Here is a 21,035-nt window from a genome sequence, read left to right on the forward strand (position 1 = left end):
GGCAGGCTAGAGATAAACATTATCTTGGGCCTTGGCTTGTAGCGTAGGCACGCCACAGTTCAAACCACTGTGGTCTTCTCTTGTTCTTTAATCCTCCAGAGTTTACTCGGAAGAGGTGGTTAAGGAGGCAGCTACTTGACTTGCAGGCACAGACTGGGTTATTTGCAAGCAGAAACTAATGTGACTTCTTTTTCCTCGGCTCAGACAAATTTTTGCTTATATTCATTTTGAAGCAGAAATATAAAATACAACCCCCTAAAGACATTCTAATCATTGCATTGTCTTTTTTTTTTTTTTTTTAAGAAACATGTTTATTTAAAAAGCGGATTTTCTGGTCATGAAGCAAAAGCACAACTTTTTTCTTATAAATAGTATAAATTATTTTATTTACAGAAACTTGTTACAAAACAAATAGACTATATATTTATTTTCTTCTTTTAAATATCCAAAGTAATTTTTTTTCTATCCCATGACATTTGTTCATGTACTATACAGCAGCCAACACAAAAGTTCAGCTCTGAGCAGATGCTCTTGAATATGTATACAAATTATCAAACTATTCACACATTTTACACAGGAGATTGCTTCCCCCCCTCTACCCCCCCTCCCCCCATGGAGCCAGGCTCAACTCCAAAAGCAAGAAGCTTCCATGGCCTACATTCTCATTGACATTATGTAGTGCTCATTAAAAAATAATAACAATAATCACCTTTCATAAAAAGTAGGGTATTTTGCACAAAGCATTTAAAATAACAGGTTTTCTGCTGAAGCAGAACCATCTTTTCAAGTCCAATCCCCTTCACCGTACAATTTCCCCATTCCCCAAAAGACAGAACTAAAAGAATCCTTGGCAATAATAACTCTTGCCGGAAGACAACTTGCCGGAAGATGTGATGAAGCCACCTACAAGCACAAGCGCCTCTCCCATCCAATCCTCGTTGGAATGAATACGGGGGGGGGGGTTGTGCTTTTGCTTTAAAACTCCCATTCATTTCAGTGAGGGTTGTGTGCAGAGGTTGTCGGTAGCTTGTGTCAGTAGTTTGTAAAATTGCTGTGAGAGGTAACGTTATTTTTTTCCATAATACAAAATAATGTCAACATTCTGTATTTTTTTTTTAAAAAAAAAATTCCTAACTGAACATTACAACAGTTATTTGAATTTACCTTTTGAAAGGTACCTCCAGAACTCTTGGCATTATTTTCAAACTGGGGACTCGCTTCAGTCTCATCGTTTGCTTTATTCCCCTGAATCCTTCCCCTCTCACTCTCATTAATGGAAAGTTATATGTAGGTGGGAAAAGCAAGCTCCATTTTTTTTTTCAACAGAACATTCAAGTCTTTAAAGGAGAAGCTGTCTAAAAAACAGTCCAAGCTTAAAATCTAGATATATAAATCAGGCACTTTCAGTTTTTCCATTAGTTTTAAACCATATAAAGACGCACACAAATGTGCACACATGTGGGCACATACACACAAATGCTAAAAAGAAAACGAAGCAGTCTATCGCAACTAAATGTAGTCTTGTGGGACGCAGGCAACAGTAAGCAACGCTATGTATACCAGAGCAGGCCAACAATATGCAGCCCAAGTACCACACAGCCTCCTCACTCGGAAGGGTGGCGCCTGTGGGCACAGGGCTGCAACGTCAGAGCCTTCATTTGTATCCAGCAACTCCCAAGACATTAAAAAGGGACACTGCTCCCCACATCCCCACTCCCCAAACAGAGACATCCCTTAAAAACTGCAAAGTAGGCATGTTAACTATTGGCTTGGCAGTGAACCACTTCAAATTATATAAAAAAAAGGGTATTTGCTTTTTTTTCCTTTTTAATTAATAAATACTAGATGATTTTCAATTGTACCAAAACTGGATATAAGAAAAAAAGACCTGTGCAAAAATACATATTTAAATATGTACAATCAATTAACAAAATATGTCTTCTGAAATAGGGATACTTCAATATTTATAATAGAGCAAGAAATTCCAAAATAAAGATACAAAAGTATGGGTTTCATTATTTTTGTATAATTCTTTGTTCATCATTGCAACATTTTAATTTATTTTTTTTTAGGTTAAGAAAACTGCAGGAGTCATAATGAGAAGCTGGAAAGACTATAAAAAAGTGTATCTCTTAAATTAATACCAAAATCTTTCTAAGAAATAACCCAGTCACTGCAAATCTTGCAAGATAAATTAAATTTGAAATTTCCTTAATTATTTACAATAAGAATGTTGTCGGACAATAAAAGCTTCAAAAACAATTACTCCATTCATTACTAAGCCTCCAAAATGGAATATTGTTTGTATAATAGTTAAGCAAGTCTACACTTGGAGGGCAGGCATAAATTAAGACGTCCTCTTGATCTATTGATGGCATGTTTTAAAATGAGAAGCCATAACAGACAGATACAGGACACAATTCCACACTGAATCTACTGAGCCGGCTTTGTGCAAGAGCATGACTGTGTGTGTGGGACGCTCCCATTGCTTTCAACGTGGCTTGTGATGCAGACATTCAGTGGGAATTGGGCTTGTAGCTGTAACCCATATAAATTGAACACAGTGGTAAAATGCTGAACGTTCCACAGAGATCTGAACGTTTTTTTTAAGGAGCCTGGGACTTGCTTTGATGCTTTTAGAGCAACATAATATTCATAAAACAAAGAGACGTTTTTGAGTACTTAAAGCCACTAAGGTTTAACTTATGAAAAATTTGTCTGCCTTCGAAGGTAAATCTATCAAAACCAAATTGCACTTGTGATTGAAAATATCCAACACATGGGATGGAGCCTGTGTCGATTTTCTCTCTGCAGAGCAGATACATTACTTTGGTTGTCCCCTCCTGCTTCCCAAGTACGCCAATTAAGAGGTTTTTATAACATTTTAGAGTATCCTCTATAAACTGAAGGGGTTGTTCAAAACTCCCCATCCCTTCAGTATGCAGTCATTTTTAATATTTGCATAATCACTGTCCAAAGTATTTTTCTTTAGCTTAAAACCAACACATGATCTTTTGTGAATTCAAGGCTTTTAGTATTGTCTGCATAGAGTCTTGTTGCTTCGCTGCTTTTTGATAATTCAGTAGCAAATTTCATGTCGATTTGAAAACCTCAACAGGTAAAAACCAACGAACAACCCGCCCCCCCTCAAGCAGCTGCTGCTTGTGGCGGCTTTAGAATCCCTGATGTGCAAATGCACCACCATAGTAGGGAGAGAGAGGCTGGGCTGTGTGAACTAGATAGGCTCAGATTGTCTAATCTCAGCAAGATCTGGTGCCCCTTTAAGGCAAAAGTCTACAGGCACAGTCATTCCACTGAGAGCTTTTCCTGCACAAGCCCTATGGAGGGTAGATTCAGAGTTTTCTTCTTCAATGGGCTGGTTCACATTAACAAAATAAGCCACAAAGTTCATTGAAATCACAATGCATACTGAACACAATTTCCATAAGCGCTGCCCAGCCACAACTTGTTGTCTTCGAACCTGGCCAGTATGGCTCGTTGGAGGTGGAAAACAACCCTCCAATAGCCCGTGGGTTATTGGAAGGTTGTTTCTCCCTCCAACAACCCATGCCACCCAAGTTCAGAAAACATGATGAGCTGCAACTGGGCGGTGATTATGGAAATCACACTGCACATGCGGTGCAATTTAACTAAGCTATTACTTATTTTGATTGCACAGACCAGCTCAATGGATGTCATCAAGTGGTAGGAATGAAAGTGAATGAAGGAATCTGATGGGGTCCCAAGGTGCAATGAATTCTACAGATGCTCCTTTAAGAAGCTCTTAAAATCTAGCAGGCTGAAATCAAAACTGTAGCTAGTTGACACCTTCAGACAATCTAACCTCACCTGATGATTGTAAAACTGAGTTCTCATTGGAAAGGAAATGGCTGTCTGAATCCACAATCCAACATACACTCCATTAAAATAGACAGGAAGTGCATTTTTGTAGACTTGAAAAAGGAAAGCTCCCCGTGGATTATGTGCTATGGTTTGGGTTTATACATTTTCTTCCACTTAAAATGGGTAAAATTCCGAGTTTTATTTCAAGATTCACTTGAACAATCAACCAGATCAAATGATAATATTAAAGCCCTTCTGAGGATTTTACTTTCCAAAATATTTTTTTTTCTCATAGAAATAAAATGACGATTTGGGATTGGATGACAGGTTTAAAATACTCCCCCTTTGCTCACAGGATGGGATGCATTTAACACTGAGCTCAGAATCTGAACTGGCACTTAATGCAGTCATCAGAAAATCTGAACATGGACTTTAGAAAACGGGGTGATAATTTGGTTGTGTGAATAATTTGGTTGTATCAACCTACTAGAAAGTTACTCAAGAAAAACATTTATGACTCAGTCTTATAGGAGTGCGCGCGCGTGTTTTTAAAGGTTGGATGGTACCACCAACTTAGATTGGCATTTTCTGTTTTTCCCACCCACCTCCCAAAAACAACAAAGGCTTATGGCATACAGTATAGGTCAAGAAATATATTCTTTGGGAATCGTTTTAGAGGTCATTCACCATTTTGAATGTGAGAGTTTTGCATCTGGGTTTCTGTGGGTTGTTTAAAATCAAAGCACTTTTATTCAAAATCTTGCAGGCAGAGGCCCTCCTGCAAACAATGCCACTGTGCAACCTCCATTCATTTCAATGGGCCTTGCACAGGAGCCTCACACAAGCTCCACTGCAACGAACGAAGGATATTAAGCAGCTGTTCTTGGTGGAGAAAGCCCATAAAATTGTTCTGTACCACGTGATCTTCACTATTTAAAGACTCTTTTTGCATGCTGGCCACAAACATTTGTGTTTGTTTTTTTAAGAACTCCTGACAGCTTCTTATCCCAAATTACTTGCAAAACGCTGGGCAAAATGTAGACTGGGTTTCTAAATTGTGCTATCTTTGCATTCCAATCAAGGAACATTGCTATAAAACACTAAAGCCATATTCCCTTCTGGAGGGCGACTTTTTTTTTTTTAATTTATTGTGCCTAACACATTGTGCCCCCTTATTGAGGGGTTTCTACTCGATAGTGCCAGAGTGGCGGTTAGTTATGCCTATGACACCATCAGAAGAAAAGAAAAACAAGTCCACAGTAATGTTTTCCCCCAAACGTTGATTTGCCCAACCAATCTAGATCAAATAGTGGCAAAAGGATGTACTCCTGTAAGTAATAGCTCACAGGGATTTGTAGCAAGCAGTCCAGACCACTGGTAACACTGATAGGGACAATCCTGTGGCTGAACGGCAATCCAGTGTCCATTTCCAAGCTTCACTGCTACAGACATGGCTTCAGGGAAACTCCTTGATTGCGTGACAGTCCAGTAGATTTCCACACCTGAGGACTGTGGGAAGCTGGGAGAACTCAAAAGGCATCTTGGAGTCCAGAATTTCCAGGTGGAGATTTTTCCCCCCGCTTGTAGTGAACATAATCCAGTTCTACCATGGTACTGTCAACTGTTAAGGACGAGCCTTTGGCTTTTACACAAATGGGGAAAGAAAAAAGAACACAAATAAATAAATAAGTGGTTCAAGTAGTAAAGCTATACCAAAAACATGCTTTGGCGATATCCAGCAGGTAACAGCCAAATGTCTTGTCTCTTAGGGAGAGTGAATTTTTAAAAACGTTTCCCCATTTGATCATCACTTGAATGTTTTTGTACAGGATTTTTGTTGCGACAACAGTCAGAAAGAATCTACTTGACCCGTTTTGGTTAGGTAAAAGAAAATAGTTGTCAAGATGGCTTCTAAACTTTTAAAAGTTTACTGATCAATAGAATATGACTTTGTTCATTGGCCAATCCTATTCCCCGGGCCAGAAGTTATCCTCCACTTACTTCACTGTGGTTTACTGCTGTCAAACCCAAAATCCGCAACATACTCAATCTCAAGCAGGCAGACTGCTTCTGGTTACTGAATTGATATTCTATTTGGGAATTACTAACTAGGGGACTACGGATGCTCAGTAACAACAACAAAAACAAGAACAACACCTTTCTTGGTTTGTGCAACAGTTTCTAAAATGTAGTAAGATAACTCACTGATGATATAAAGCCTAGAACGGGCCAAGTGGTCTTGAAACTCCCTGAAATCCTTAAGAGGTTAGCACAAAGTTATGCACGAGAGTTGATTTCAATGGCATACCTAACCACTTCCAAACAGCTTGTGGTTCAAAGCCCAATGCGGCAGCTGTTGCTGGCTGTGAGAGGGAAAAGTCCCAAACTACACAGGAATCGGTGCCTTTCTGTAGCTGACAAGAGAAAAGCCCTACAGGATATGCGAATGATTCTTGGTGGGCCGTACTATTTCCGAACGGCGGGATTCTACGCTATCTGTTGACAATTCAAAAAGTTCCAACAGGTGGAACAGAATGACGCTTCTAAAATCAACGATCTTATTACCTTTAAAATAAATAAATAAACCACACATAAAATCTATAACCAAGATATGCAGCATCTCCTTCTCAGGCAAGACGAAGAGTATCTCCAATATACAAATACAAGTTGCACTCAGAATGAGCATTTGTCACAGCCATTAACCTGCACATACATCTGGCCCAAGTAAAGAGTTCATACCTGATGAAGGATAGAATTGTTCATCAGACCTTGCGTCCCTGGGATTGCACCGGCATGTTTTGTGTGAATGTTGTTCACCGGCGGCAATTTGGCAACCTTGTTTGCTTTGCTGCTGCTGTTTATGCTGCTTGAACCAGGCGAGCACTTTCTTTTCTTTCCTATGAATTTATCTAGGGAAGGATGCGAATGTGAAAACCCGCTATGTGAGTTTACCGTCAGTTCGCTAGACTGGTGAATGAACGGCCCCAGCGAGAGAGTGGAATCGCCACTGTTCACCATCACGCTCATTCTTTTTATCGATTCCGCAGGGCTCCCGGTTGGAGGGCCCCTCCCTGATTGGTCGTGTTTGAGGCTAACGGAGTTAGCTTTACTAGTCATACAATTGAAGCCAACACTGTGGGATGAAGACATCACAGGCGAGTGATAAGAAGCCCCAGAGTTTCCAGAGTTAACCACACAGTTTTTCCTAAAGGACTCGGTGGAATGAGAAGAAGGTACTGGCAGCGCGGAACTGTTCTTACGCTTCTTTCCTGAGCTGCCGCTACTGCTGTTGCTACTGGTACTGTTACAGTTGGCGCTGCTAGCGGAAGGTTCCTTAGGCTTAAAAGACTTGCTGGATTTTAATTTCTGAGGTTTGCTGGACAGGGGCGAAGGTACTGAGGAAAGCACTGGAGGTGTTGAAGGGGATGTAGACACTTGTCTTGATTGCATACTGCAGGCAGGTTCTGCTGCACCAAAACTAGCAGGGTTGGCATTTAGCGTAGTCCCATGGGATGGTACCGATTTACCACTAAGAGATAAACAGGAAGGAGACACGAGCACGGGTGAGGACATAGCTGTGGTGGTGGGTAAGAGAAAACCTGTCGTGCTGGTGCCGTACTGTGACACAGGTGTGGAGTTTGTCCGGTGTGGAGCACGTACGGATGCAGTGTTGCTTGTCGCTGGAGGAATTTTCCTAGAGGGCAGAAAAAAATCAGGTAACATGCTTCGCAGATAATTCCACTTTGCTCACGTTATAAAAATAAATGAAATATTTTAACAGAGAGAGACAGACAAGGTTTGTGATTACAGACACAAAGCCTATACCCTATACAAGAGGGTATCACGAACAGATAAGGCCACTCGAAGAAGCCACCTAGTTTAACCAAGGTTTGCACTCTCCTTGCTTAAAACACCGAGGTACTGAATTTTGAGGAACACAAGGAGTGTTCCATCGCCTCCTTCTTTCAAGCTGGAGATCAACGCCTATCCTATTTGCTTGGTGTTGTGCATGTGGCACGTCTTCCAGATTTAGAACAGAGATGGGGGAACCTCCAGCCTGTGGGCCTAATCCAATCCACAGAGCTTCCCCATCTAGCCTGTGGAGACCGGCTGGGATGCACTCTGCAACCTCAGCTATTATATTTGATCACAGATGTGGGCAGTGGGGGAACCTGTCTCGTACTGCTCCTCCCAGCACTGGCCAAGTCTGCTCACGGGCCACACGGATGATGCACGCGGTGTGCCGTCCCACACTGGAGCTGACTGAGGCCCTGGCTCCTTCAGCCATCACCTCAGTTGGGCCCCGCTGAGCCTTCCGCCATAGGGAGAGACACGGCACAGGCGAAGCAGCCCCGACTTGAGGTGGCAGCGCAAGCGACAAAGGTGCCCAGCCGTCGTGCTGGGTGGATCTCCAGCTGGCACTTTGGATGGGATGAACACTTGCAACAATCATTATACCAGATGTGTCCAGAAAATCATGAATCACTTCCATTAATTTAGAAGCTGCTAATAATGTTTAGAAACCATCCATAATTAACTGCAAGAGAAAAGGCATTTTGCGACTTTATTTTGTGTGTGAAAACAAAAACACGTAAAAATGAGGTATACCAGTAGCACCTTTTAAAATTCATTCAAATAGTCCTTGATTACTTTGCTTATATGCTGAACTGAAGATGAATTGTTATTCCATTGTGACCTTGTAGATGATTGCCGTTCCTTACCACTTATTTTGAGAAACCTAGCACACATCATTGGGATTTCTTCTCTCTTTAAAAGTATGCTTGGCCATGGCTATTAGTCATATGCTTCCCCTATATGAAAGCAAACTCTCTAGACATACTGCCTATGTATCTTTTAAGTTATTGCTGCACATCATTTAGTGGCTTCTTCTAATGCTCGTTTTAGAAATTATTAATAAAATATAATACTGATTGTCTAGGAGCTATAGTTGGCATGGATATGGACACTGTCATTCCTTAGTAACATGGCTTTGTATCTGTTTCTCCTTTCCTGCCACTCCTGAATTCCCATTCTTTCTCTCTCCCTCTCTCTCTCTCTTCCTCTCCCACTCCCTTTGTTGAGGGGTCAAAGAATGTTGATATTTAAATGACCAATGAATGAACATTGCTTATTTAGTGGAGCAGCTATGGCTGGATATTTCATTCGCACACCTGCCAGCTTATCAATGAAATTAAAAATAAAGCATACATCAGATATGAAAAAGGCGTAATTTGAGCAGCTTCTGGTATTCCACTCTTTACCTTCCTACAAGTTACAAGGCTACTGTTTTGAGCTTGTAAATTCCCCTTCTGCAGAAATTAAGACTTGTGACATGGATATGATCAAATCTCACAAAACCCACACGAGGACCCTTTCCCCATGTTCTCAGTATTTAATACTGTTGACAATTAGGGAAGTGGATTACTTCCCCCTGCCCCCACCCCCACCCCACCGTGTCATCCAATAGCTGTAATGTGAACGACTTCCTGTTGCAGCCCTTGAAGACACAGCTATTTATGGAGAACTATCCTTTTTTAAAGCATGTGTAACATGAAATTCCTGTGTTTTTTTCCATGGGAAACAATGGTATTTGAAGATGCAGCCTAAACTACCTTTGATTGTGCTTGGTGTAAGATAGCTGTGGAGTTTGTGACTGGGCACTCAAGGAACTTGGCTCCTGGGATTAATGATAGTACTGGCTATACTCTGGACTTTGCTTCGCTAATCATAACTGAGCAGTTGTATGTTACTGCTAGATTAATGTTTCAAAGTACTGGGACAGTCTCATTCTAATTTATAATTACGTTTGCCAGTTACCTGTTTGGAAAGTTTGTTTATGAACAGCTTATTGACCGATTGTTGAATTTTATAGATATTGTTCATGATATAAGGCTTTGTACCATGGAATGTACTTAATAAGAGAGAGAGAGAGAGATTACAGTCTGTTCAGTTTCTACTCACTTCCACATCTGCGAGTTAAGATGCTTGTCCACCATGACATTAAGTGCACATCGGATATGGTTCCATCGTTTATCAAACACGTAGTAACCTCTTCCAATTTGTCGACTACCAAATGTGCAAAACTGTGGAAAGGAGGAATATTCACATTAATAATTTTCCTAACTGGACAGACGGACATAACAGTTGCAATAAAAGAACATGGTGGTGGTGGGGAAGTCCTAAGTGTTCATTCCAGTGAATATGTTACATATGTCGCTATACCAGTAGAGCCAGCCTGCTGATAGGAAATCTTATTTCCCTTTAGAATACTAGTGCTCAATGGAGGCTTTTGGAATCTCTTTCAGCATATCGCTGGATTCTCAAAACAGCCTATTGTGCCACAGAATAATGTAACATCTACTACAGCAACCATGACCAAACTCAGTGCCCAGTATTTAGCAGCATGAGAAAACTGCTGCTAATTCACAAATCTGAAACACAAAACAGCCCCTCTCTTAAGAAAGTATAACTTGAAACGTACAGCAGCTGGTTGAGGATGATGATCTGAATAAAGACAATCCAGTTTTTCAACAGGCTCTTCTTTTTCATCACATTCTCCCTCGTCACTGGATAACCGAGATGCTGGCTCAGCTGCGGGCAGGGGAGCATGTGGAGATTCATGGACTGATGGAGACTCACTAGGGGCGTTCCCACTGTGTTGGGCCGGACAGCCTGGAGGCCTTCATGAAGGAGGAATAATTGAATAAATGCAATATTAAGGACTGATTTATCACGTTGCTTAAAAATGGTATTAGATGCATTTTTACACATAAGCATTTCATAGGAAACTTATAAACAAAGTAATGGTTAAACCAGGGTTGTATGTATGGCAAAATGAAACTCATTGGAAATGGCCAATGAGTTTTCAGACCAATCCAATAGCAGAGTGAGAAATAAGCAATTTTAGTATTTCCCTACTGGGTTCTAGATAAGTAGCCTATCCAGGCTACTTTATAATAAATAAAGGCAGAGCAGAGTGTATGGAGAGAATCATCCCGTCTCACTCCTTTCTACCTTTTCTAGCAGTCAAAGGCATTAAGTACTGTGATGAAGGGGGAACCTGCATTGAGATAGTAGGCTGACTAGGACTCAGACACCCAAGTTCACATCCTTATTCAGCTATGAAGCTCAGCAGATGAACTTGGCCCAGTCATTCACTCTCAGCCTAACCTACTTGACTGGGGCGGGGAGGTGTTGTGGAAAGAGGCCATATATATTGCCTTGATCTTCTTGGAGGATGCGTGTGTGCGCACAAGTGTGTATACATTTCCCTCATAAAAACGCTAGCTAATAACCATTGTGGCTCTATGGTTTCTCTGACCATTTCTTTTTAAGCAGAATTTATCACTTAGTCATTCATTCATTCATTCCATTTCAATACTGCCCCATAGCTGAAGCTCTCTGGGTGAGTCACAAAAATTAAGAGCCATTAAAACGCATTATACAAAGTATAAAGAGAAAGCCATTTACATAAAACCATATCTAAGTACAATTTGTTAAACCACCAGCCAAAGACGATCAAAGGGCTAATTTAAGACTCATTGTATGCTGTCAAATGCCTGAGAGAAGAGGGCAGCTTTAACCTGGTGTTGAAAAGATGACAATGTTGGCATCAGGCAGGACACATCAGAGATTATTCCATAACTGCAAGGGTGGGGGTGGGGGGACACCAAGAAGGCCTTCTTTGTTCTTGCTACCCTCTGAACTTCCCTCGGAGGACGCACCGGAGGGAAGGCCTTGGATGCTGAGTTAAGCTAATAGAAGACATGTGTACAACCCTCCCGAGCAAGGAGTAACCAGGTGAACTGTAAAATTACACCCCAAAGAAAAACCAATAGGACCCTACTACAATAGCAATAGTACAGAGGAAGAAACCAGGAAGGAGAGCCAGTCTAGTGTAAGACAAGGATTAGGGAGACCTAGTTTCAAATCCCTACTCAACTAGTAACTCCCTCTCAGCCTAACCTATACCACAGGAGGACTGCGAGGACAAAACAGGAAGGCGAACAGATTCTTCTTCGTGGTCTCTATGCATCACGCCCGGGCTTAGACCCGAACCAGAACCTCCAATAGCTTAGTATAACGTTTTAGGCAGGAACCACCCCCCTAACGCTACTGCGCATGTGCACGTGGTTCCCGCCTAAAGGCCAGTTCTTAAACATTTTGAATTCCTGCTTTTCATGAGAAAAATTTAAACTGAAAATTTATAAACTATCAGTAATTATGCTATTTATTTCTCACAGGAAGTCCCTATGCTATATAAATAAATAAATAAATAATAATAATAATAATAATAATAATAATAATAATTGCATGTTAAAATACATTTTTAAATGAACTAAAACATGATCTAGCAACAACTGTTAGTACCCTATTAGGTCTCTTTTTAAAGATTTAACCACAAGGGCAATAGTTTATTATATGCTAAACCCTCCCCCTCCCCACAAAAATCTAGATCAGTCATTGAGAGATCGTAGAATCATAGAATAACAGAGTTGGAAGGGGCCTACAAGGCCATCGAGTCCAACTCCTGCTCAATGCAGGAATCCACCCTAAAGTTGTTTCACATGGTCCTATTTGTCACTAAGTGGTCCCCATATGATTGTTCATTGGCATGGATTTGTTCACTGTTGTGTGGGTTGTGGGATGTGGTACGAAGTGTATCTGTGTACTGTTTGCTCACACCTTTCTCTATCAGATTGCAATACCCAGAGAATTTTCATATACAGAAAATACAGCAGAAAAACAACCTTGTTAATCAGCCATAAGTTGGACCCGTATTTCACCCATGTCCTGTTTGTGGGTTCCTGGTCAACAGTTGGTTGGCCAATGTGTGAACAGAGTGCTGGACTAGATGGACCACTGGTCTGGTCTAGCATGGCTCTTATGGACAATACTCAGCCTCTGATGCATTCAAGCCTTCCTCTTCCTTTGCACATTTGCTTAACAGTCTTTCCTCAATGGTTGCCTGGAAAGCTTACTGCTTACACAATGTGTTGATTTAAGAAATCATAAGGAAGGCCAAAGGCCATGTACATGTTTCTCACCTCTTATATAGAGGCACATGGTCACTCCTGGTCGCAAATTCATAAAAGGCTACACAGAGTGGAGCCTGGCATTGACAACCCATCCACCCCCAATTACTTGGCACTTCCATCCAAGGCTGCACCATTACCCTGAAAACATCTAGGTGGTGTGATCATTCATCTTCATTAACTTGTTAATGTGCTAAACTTCATAAGCAGAATGGATTTACATCTACCAAGTGCTTGTTGGAGTGCAACAATCAAAGCATGTTACACTGTCATCAATGTTGGGGAGACTGAAATCATGATGATAAAAGCTGTAAAGTATGTCCTTTGCAGAATGTAAATTCAAATTCAAATATCAGGCTGCAGCATGGGCCAGTGCAGATAGTGAGGTTGAAAGTACTTTAAATGGGAGAAGTGGTGTTGTTTGACTGACACAAATGGAGCAGGTGGACTGGATAAGCGAGTATGTGCCTGTCATGATGCAAAACATCACTAATTTATAATTAAAAGAGTGCCAGTCCACCCAGCTGATATTCATATCTTACTTACCTTGGAAGACTGGGGGTGTGAGGTTTGGGTTTATTAGGTACTAAAGGCTTTGATTCTGCAGGAATAACTCCATGAGAATTTTGGTGCAGCTCCTGGGAAGTTCTTGAAGGTGAGGGATGTGGTTCCCTGAGAGGGGGTATCTGCTGATGATGATCCAAATGGCGGAGTAATTCTTTTTCCCTGGTTTTGCTTTTGTGCTCAGCTAGTAATAAATCAAATCGCTTCCTCCGACCCTGTACAGCTCTCCGTTGAGTTAGGGAATGTGCCTGCAAATTAAAAGACAACAGATTACTCCAGGTTGAAGACGAACTGTGGAAATTAATCATGTAATATATATGAAACAAGCCCTCAAAGAAAATTATTATTATCCAGACAATCTACTAATGAGGAGCTTTCTCAAGTCCTGGAGTTTATTCTTTTCGCTTTTACGAAAGGAGAACATATGAGATATAATTATTTATTTGGTGTTGTGGATTAGGAGCAACAGAGCAGTAGACAAGACAGAGAGTAGGTTACCCACTATGCAAGCAAATCTGTATTTCCCAGTTACTAAAGACCTCAATCTAGGCATGTAGCTTCATAGGACATTGTCAGTTTATAAAGTTCTCTAGGTTACACTGGGGTTTGGAGTTGGTGCTAAATGAAGTCGCATCGGGAGAACTAGGGAGATCTGGCCAGGAGGAATCTCTGTCTAATTCTCAGAGGCCAGGTTTGGAAGAAAGAAAGAATACAGGGGATATGGAGAGACAAAAAATGGGGAAGAGAATATTTCACTGCTTCACTACAGATGATCAGATCTCAAGTTTCATATGTGTATTGGCCTCTAGTGACCTATGACAAACCTCAAAACATACCTGCAAACTGCATATGTTATGTCTGCATCTGACATTGTAAAGGTATCAAAAGTGGGCATTAAACTCAAATTATCCCAATGCAGCTTCTCATCCCATAAATGAAATTCAGTATATAGGGTACTAATTATATGTACTGATTATATATACTGTTCAAGCATTAACATTTGATCATGCACGGAATTCCTGCAGTGCTTATGAAATTTGTAAATATAGAATTTGACCAATGTAAATACTGTAATGGTACAATTCGTTAAACATTATTAATATTCCCTTAGGCACAGAGATGTCATTTGCTAAATTACATTAGCTGTTGCTCCCTCTGTTGACAATGCAGCAGTTATGCACAACAATCAAAGGGAGCAGACTGCAAACAATTATTTTGCAATGTATTGCTATAAGTACCCCCAAAGTACTCAATTCAATTCCAATTACAGATTCAAAGTTGCCAATTATCTAAGGTAATAAGAAAAGCAAGGACAGGTACAGTATTAGCTTGGTAAGTGGGTTGAGGCAATGCTAAGAATACATTTCTCACATTTATTTCTGGACTGGGATTGCTTAAAATTGTTATCATTTCATATGTTTTATTTTATAATAGAAATCCCAGCACCTAAATTTTCTCATCAGAATTTCCTTACTTTCCCATCTCAAAAAAGTCTTATGTAAGCAGAACTCCTATTTTGCCAAGCCTTTTGGGTGCCCCCAATCTTTCAAAAAGTGGGGGGTAAGGGAGAGAGCGTATTGGGTTGTATTTAGACTCCAGGCATTCCGATAAGCAACCCTATAGAAATGCCTGTGCTGTCGGAATACACTTTGATGAAAACTTTGAAGTGTCTTGTCCATTACAATCTGGACCTGACCTCTTTACTAGCCTTCTTTACAGTTTTCTAAGTTGCTTTGGGGGAGTTGTTTGAGTGAGCTAAATTACTCTTGACTTTTCTGTCCTGATACTCAGAAAAAGTTAGTAAATTAGGAAGGCATCCTACCTTGCATGTCAAAGACCGAGTACAGGGTTTCTTGGTTTCTATGTCAATGACGCCACAGTAGATATCAGGATCAAATTCTCTCTCTGTTAAATGAAAAAAAAATCTATTATAATATATGGTTTGTTCAGAAGCCTAATTTGTTCACTCTAATGATAACTAAACCCAAGATCATTTTCACATTTCAGATATGGAATTTTTGAATTTTTTTTTTTAAGCCTAGGCTCCTCTATGACCTCCCATGAAGTCTCAATTGGCATACATTACAGATGGACTGTTTGTGGCCCTGCACATGTTTCAGGCTACAACTCCCACTATCCGTTGGATATGTCAGCTAGGCCAAAACATCTGGAGCACTACAAGTTACCCATCCCTGCTTTAAAGAATGTACACCAGGGATGGGTAAGTTGTAGCAATCCAGATGTTTTGGCATACAAGTCCCATCAGCCCTAGCCAGCATATCCAATCTTGACAGATGATGGGAGCTGTAGCCAAAACGTCTGGAGGACCAGAGGTTGCTCACTCCTCAGATGACTATTAGCATGTCGCATTGGGGGTACCAATAGTCATCCGTGGAGTGGACTATTAACACAGGGTTGACTATTATGTCGTCTGAACGTGGCAATGTTCTAAAAATAAACCCACTGTTCAGAACTTGTCTCAAAGCTTCTAAGTTGAAATGTGCATAGAAAGAACAAACTCTGCATGCTCTATTGGATCTTGGCTGGACATAAAGGCGTACACTATTTCTTGAATGATTTCATGCCCATAAATTCAGGATTTAAAAAAATATTATAAGGTATTATTTATTTATTTATTTATTTATTTATTTATTCATTCATTCATTCATTTATATCCCACCATTTTTCCTCCAAGGAACCCAAGACAGCATACATAATCCTCTCCATGTTATTCACACAACAACAAACCTGTGGGGTTGGTTGGACTGAGAGTCTGTGACTGGCCCAAAGTCACCCAGTGGGTTTCCATGGCCGAGTGGGACCAGAGCCCGGATCACCTGACTCCCAGTCCAACACCTTAGCCACTACACCACACTGGCTCTTTAATTAAATAACATTTTTCTAAGGGAAGTACTGAAAAGTCTTCACTATTACCCAGCATTTAAGTACTTTTAATTCATGCCAAATTATTACAATTAAAGGATCCCCAGCTAGTAAAAATTATAATATTTAGCATTTATGTAGCATTCCAAGTATTTAAATCTTTCTCATACATTATCTCAGCAATTTCAAATACATAATTTTTACCTTAACTTTCATGACAGAGTATAAAAATGCCATTTGCAGTTTTAAAATTAGCATTCTATATAAACACAAATTCTAAAAATTACCTGACAATCTTTTGTGTAAAAATTTCCTATTATTTGTACTCTCGTCTTGTTTCTTTTCCAAATATGGAGGCACAGAGAGAAGACCTTTACCATTCAGTATCTGTCCAGGGGAAGGCAAGGGTGGCTTTGGTATTGAGGGATTAAGGCCAGTCTTTATTGAGGAGCTCACAGTAGTAGAACAGGTTGGACCAACAGCAGGTTTCAATAATGCACCATCTATCTTTGGATGTATTTTTTCCACTTTGACAGATGGAGTCATGCTGTGAAGAGGAAATATAAAGGAGCACCATATATAATCGTCACACAGTAATGTCACTCTTATCTAGACTCCAGTTTATATTGGGAATACATTTAATCCCAAATGACGATTCCATTGCATCAAACAAAATAGTTTACATGTGTCTCTATTCTAGATGCCCTAAGTGTGTGGGATACTGGGGCATTTTACTAAATGGTATACTATGACCACACATCACAGACCCCTCATACAGGATTCAATTACTTCAAAATATTCAGAGATCTTCAATTCAACATGGAAACCTAAATAACAGGATTTCGGTTTGCTCATCTCCCTTTTATAAAAAGTTTTTGGTGTATTTGATCAGGTTTGCCTCCATTTCTGAGGTACACAGACATCGTATTTAGCTGTTCACCTTTACGCTATGTCCTCAAAAACTCTTAGCATTAACACATAAATACTACACCTCTCTATGATTTCTACTACATACAATAGAAATATTCGTGGGTTGCCCTTCTATTCAGTAATTTTCAGCCTTTTAGATACAGGAGGACACACTTTAAATCCTGGTTTTCAATTTATGACCGACTCTAAACTTCTTTGCCGTGTTACCATATTTACTTCTCTCTTTCTGGGTTGGCTTTTCACCTTCTCTTTATCGTTCCAAAACGTTCCAAAAACAAAAATGTGTGGCGGTGATGTTGCTGGCATGGTCTCTCTCACATGGGGAGTACATTTTGGGGAGTATCCTGTGGGCTCACAAACTCTCCCTCCCTTCCTCTTCTTATGTACCCTGTGAATTCCCCTTGTTGTTCTAAGTTTAATGCTAACCACTGTTACTTTTATTCATGATTTGAAAACCAACTTTTATCCCCTGGTTTAACGTAACCATTGTTAGCATTAACTCCAGTGTGTATGCACAGTATGTACCACTAGACTAATGTTACTGATGAGAAAAGGAATGGCAGGGCCACAGGGGAGAGTTACATCATATCTGCTCTGGATCCTAGTCAATTGCTGGAAAGTAGTCATAGACCAAAAAACAGTCACACAAATGTAAAGAGACAGTGTTTGTGCCAGTGCTAAACTTCTAGGTTTTTCCCCAGGGGCATACTCACGTTTTGTCATGGGGACCTTTGCTATGTACCAGATGCATTGGCCTATTGTTTCCACTGATTGGCTTGTCTTTGGGTGATTTCAACAACTTAGAACTGGATGATGATGATGCACTAGTTCCCCCACCACTGGATGAGCGACTGCTCCCACCTGCGCTGCTACCTTTGCTTTTTGAAGACAGAGAGGAAAAGAGGGAGAATACTGAAGAAGAAGGAGGGGTTAAAGGTGGCTTTCCGGAGGAGCTGTGTCTTCTTTCTGGAAGGGGAAAATAGGCATGTGTTACTGACCATTGAGAACATGGAAATACTTTCTACCACGCAAGCTGAAACTGCTTTTGTTTCATGAAACACAGTAAAAAAAAACTTTTCCACAAAACTTATGATTGCTTGATCAATTATTGCGACATCTCTGCTTTCTGCATTATGTTTGCTGTTTTTATATGTTGCTGCTGCATTACTGTTTATTTTGTAGTTTATTGCTTGGGTATTGTTGGTATCTTTGTAACTGCTGTGACAATGTTACATAATGCACCTCTGCTCATACCAGCCCATAGTAGTACAAGTACTTTCTTCATGGAAGTGCACTATGTAATTACAATGGAGAGGAGTTTCTCTGTGGTGGCCTTTTGGAATTCCCTCCTTAAAGGGGCATGCTTGGCACCTAATTTACAATCATTTGGTCATCAGGTTAAGGCATGTCTATTACCCAGGCATTTTAATTTATATAACCTCTCAGTCTATCTTTGCAACTGAAACTGTAATTGATTATTTTATTGATGCTTTCGATTATGTCTAGCTCATGTGAATGCTATTGTACTGTACTAGGTTTTAAAATAATTTATTATGTTGTACACTGCCCTGGAATCTTATATGAAAAAGAAGTGGATTTTTTTTTAAAAAATATATCAATGCATATATAAACAAACAGCAGCATGTATCAATGTTTTTATACATAAACTGAGTGCTCCCATCTCTTTGATATGGCATCACACCCTCCCACAAGCTATCACTTAGAAAAAAGAAGAAATTGTCAGAAAGTAGAGTGGTGTGACATAAAGGAACTGAAGTGGTGAGCCTGGAATCTCCTGCTTCAATTCAGACAAAAATTCAATAGGTGACTTCAGGCAACCCACTCTCTGGCTCAATCCATGCTCCTATATACCCCAATCTACAATATGGGTATAATACTGGCTTACTTTGTTGTAAAGACTACAGAGAAAACTTACAAAGCACTCTGGCAGCAAGTAAAATTTTAATTAAAGTATTTATATTTTACTCTTCAATTAAAAAAGGTCAGAACATCAATAAAACAAATTTACAATGATATAACATAAAGCAAAACAATACAAGGAAACATCAACACCGTTTTTAAAATGGGAAAGGAAAGATAAAACAAACACCAGTGATTAAAGAACTGGAAGGTCTAAAAAGTTCCACCAGCAGAGAACCACAGCCAAGACTTCTCTCCAGTCACCACTCACTTCACCCCAGTGGTCAGAGGTACCTGAAAGACGTCAATCTCAGTGCCCAAGCAGGTTAGTGAATGGGATGAGCAGCCAGCCACGCAAGGCCTACTCAAGAAAACCCTCTTCCTCTAGCCTATCTTGCTCCACAACAGGAAAGGTGGGCACCTCTGCTTGGGGGCTTCAGGAAATCAAGGGGGGGGGCACAGCTTTGTATGCGTTGGGCAACACCAACAAAAGTAGACCCCTGGAAATGGCTCAAAGTTAAGGTGAGTGGCTTCCCCCCCCCCTTTTTTTTTTTTTGGCATTCTACCGTTTTAAAGCCTGAAAATTCTCTTCATTGCAAAATCAAGACATTGGCAGGAAAACCTATCTTGTAAAGACTATAAAGATTGGTTGAGTTACTGCAATTTAAAAAGGTTTCTTTAAACTATACCCTTTACATTGTTTATATCTCCTTTTCTCCCCCCCTTTTTTTTGCCTCCCCCAAATATATTTTAGATATAAGAGGATTAGGGATGTCTGCGCTAGAAATTGCATCAATGACAACAAAAAGTACTGCAAGTGAAGGATACCCGTATTCAAGTTTGATGCTGTTGCTTGTTCAATATAGACTAGATTGCATGCTGGTACTCAGTGGTGCACTAACTGCTCATCTATGCCCCAGGCTTGCCATTTCATCCCTGGGCATTGCACATTTGCATATACAAATCATTTTGATATTGGAAAACACTGCGTAACAATATGGTTGTTCCCCACCCCAAATAGACAGAAAAAAATGTAATTCAACCTTATTTATAATTGTTAGATCAGCCTCCAGCTAATTCCTTCCATTCCTTCCACATCTTTTAGGCATTTAACTCCCTCCATCCCAATTAACTAATTGGCACAGACCCTCCCAACCAACCATCAAATTAAGGAAGGCCCTGAAATCTCAAAACTGCATATGTAAACTAAAAATAAACCATATGCTTCTGTTACAATCCTGTATTCCAATAGTGGGCCATTTCAAGACCTCTGAGCAAAAGTCGCTGTAGAGCCAAATAGGCCTCTAAACTGATTTCATGTCCATGTTTTCCTCTTAGTAATACAGGCATAAATATCTACAAATAACAACTCAATGAAAGGAAAGGTATGGTGTTTTAATAAGTCTTTATTAAGTGTTCTAAGGGTCTCCAATATATAGCCAATAAAAGCCAAATAAAAACTATTACAATAATTAACATTCTATTAATTCTTGGATTGCTTTTGCACTCAAGAAAGATTTGCACTTCCCCACTTAAATACATCTTCCCATATATCCAACACAAGTCATTTAGCCTATTTACAAAACTACGTGCTGTGCAAGTGTATTTGCATTTTATAGCCTAGTAAATTCTGTGCTTCTAAATAGGACAAAGTACTAAGTGCCAAGTGTCTTTTTATAACAATGGCAAGAATCCCAGAGTGGATTTGCTAAGTTGCTATTTGGAGGCCTTAAAAGTTCAGCGATGCTTTATGATGTAGCTAGAGCCAATATTAGTCATGACAGAACCCTTATATGAAGCAAAGAAAAATTGTTGGATATTTCCACCTTCTTAACTACTCTACACTTGGCAAATCCTAAA

General features: G+C 40.1%; 1 protein-coding gene across 2 annotated transcripts in view; it reads right to left on the reverse strand.

The window, feature by feature from the left end:
• Positions 1–330: 330 nt before the first annotated feature.
• ATXN7 (ataxin 7) overlaps positions 331–21,035 on the reverse strand; it is a 106,429-nt gene continuing 85,724 nt past the window's right edge. For both annotated transcript variants that reach the window (XM_063122059.1, XM_063122060.1), the window contains 8 exons: positions 17,969–18,221; positions 16,613–16,872; positions 15,265–15,347; positions 13,425–13,690; positions 10,325–10,523; positions 9,805–9,926; positions 6,583–7,537; positions 331–5,485 (listed from right to left, as the gene is read on the reverse strand). In XM_063122059.1, the coding sequence (XP_062978129.1) occupies positions 5,468–5,485; positions 6,583–7,537; positions 9,805–9,926; positions 10,325–10,523; positions 13,425–13,690; positions 15,265–15,347; positions 16,613–16,872; positions 17,969–18,221 (2,156 nt within the window). In that variant the 3' untranslated portion in view covers positions 331–5,467. The remainder of the gene's footprint in view (positions 5,486–6,582; positions 7,538–9,804; positions 9,927–10,324; positions 10,524–13,424; positions 13,691–15,264; positions 15,348–16,612; positions 16,873–17,968; positions 18,222–21,035) is intronic.

The sequence above is a fragment of the Elgaria multicarinata genome, chromosome 3 (genome assembly GCF_023053635.1).
Source record: "Elgaria multicarinata webbii isolate HBS135686 ecotype San Diego chromosome 3, rElgMul1.1.pri, whole genome shotgun sequence".
In the NCBI taxonomy this organism is placed as follows: Eukaryota; Metazoa; Chordata; class Lepidosauria; order Squamata; family Anguidae; genus Elgaria; species Elgaria multicarinata.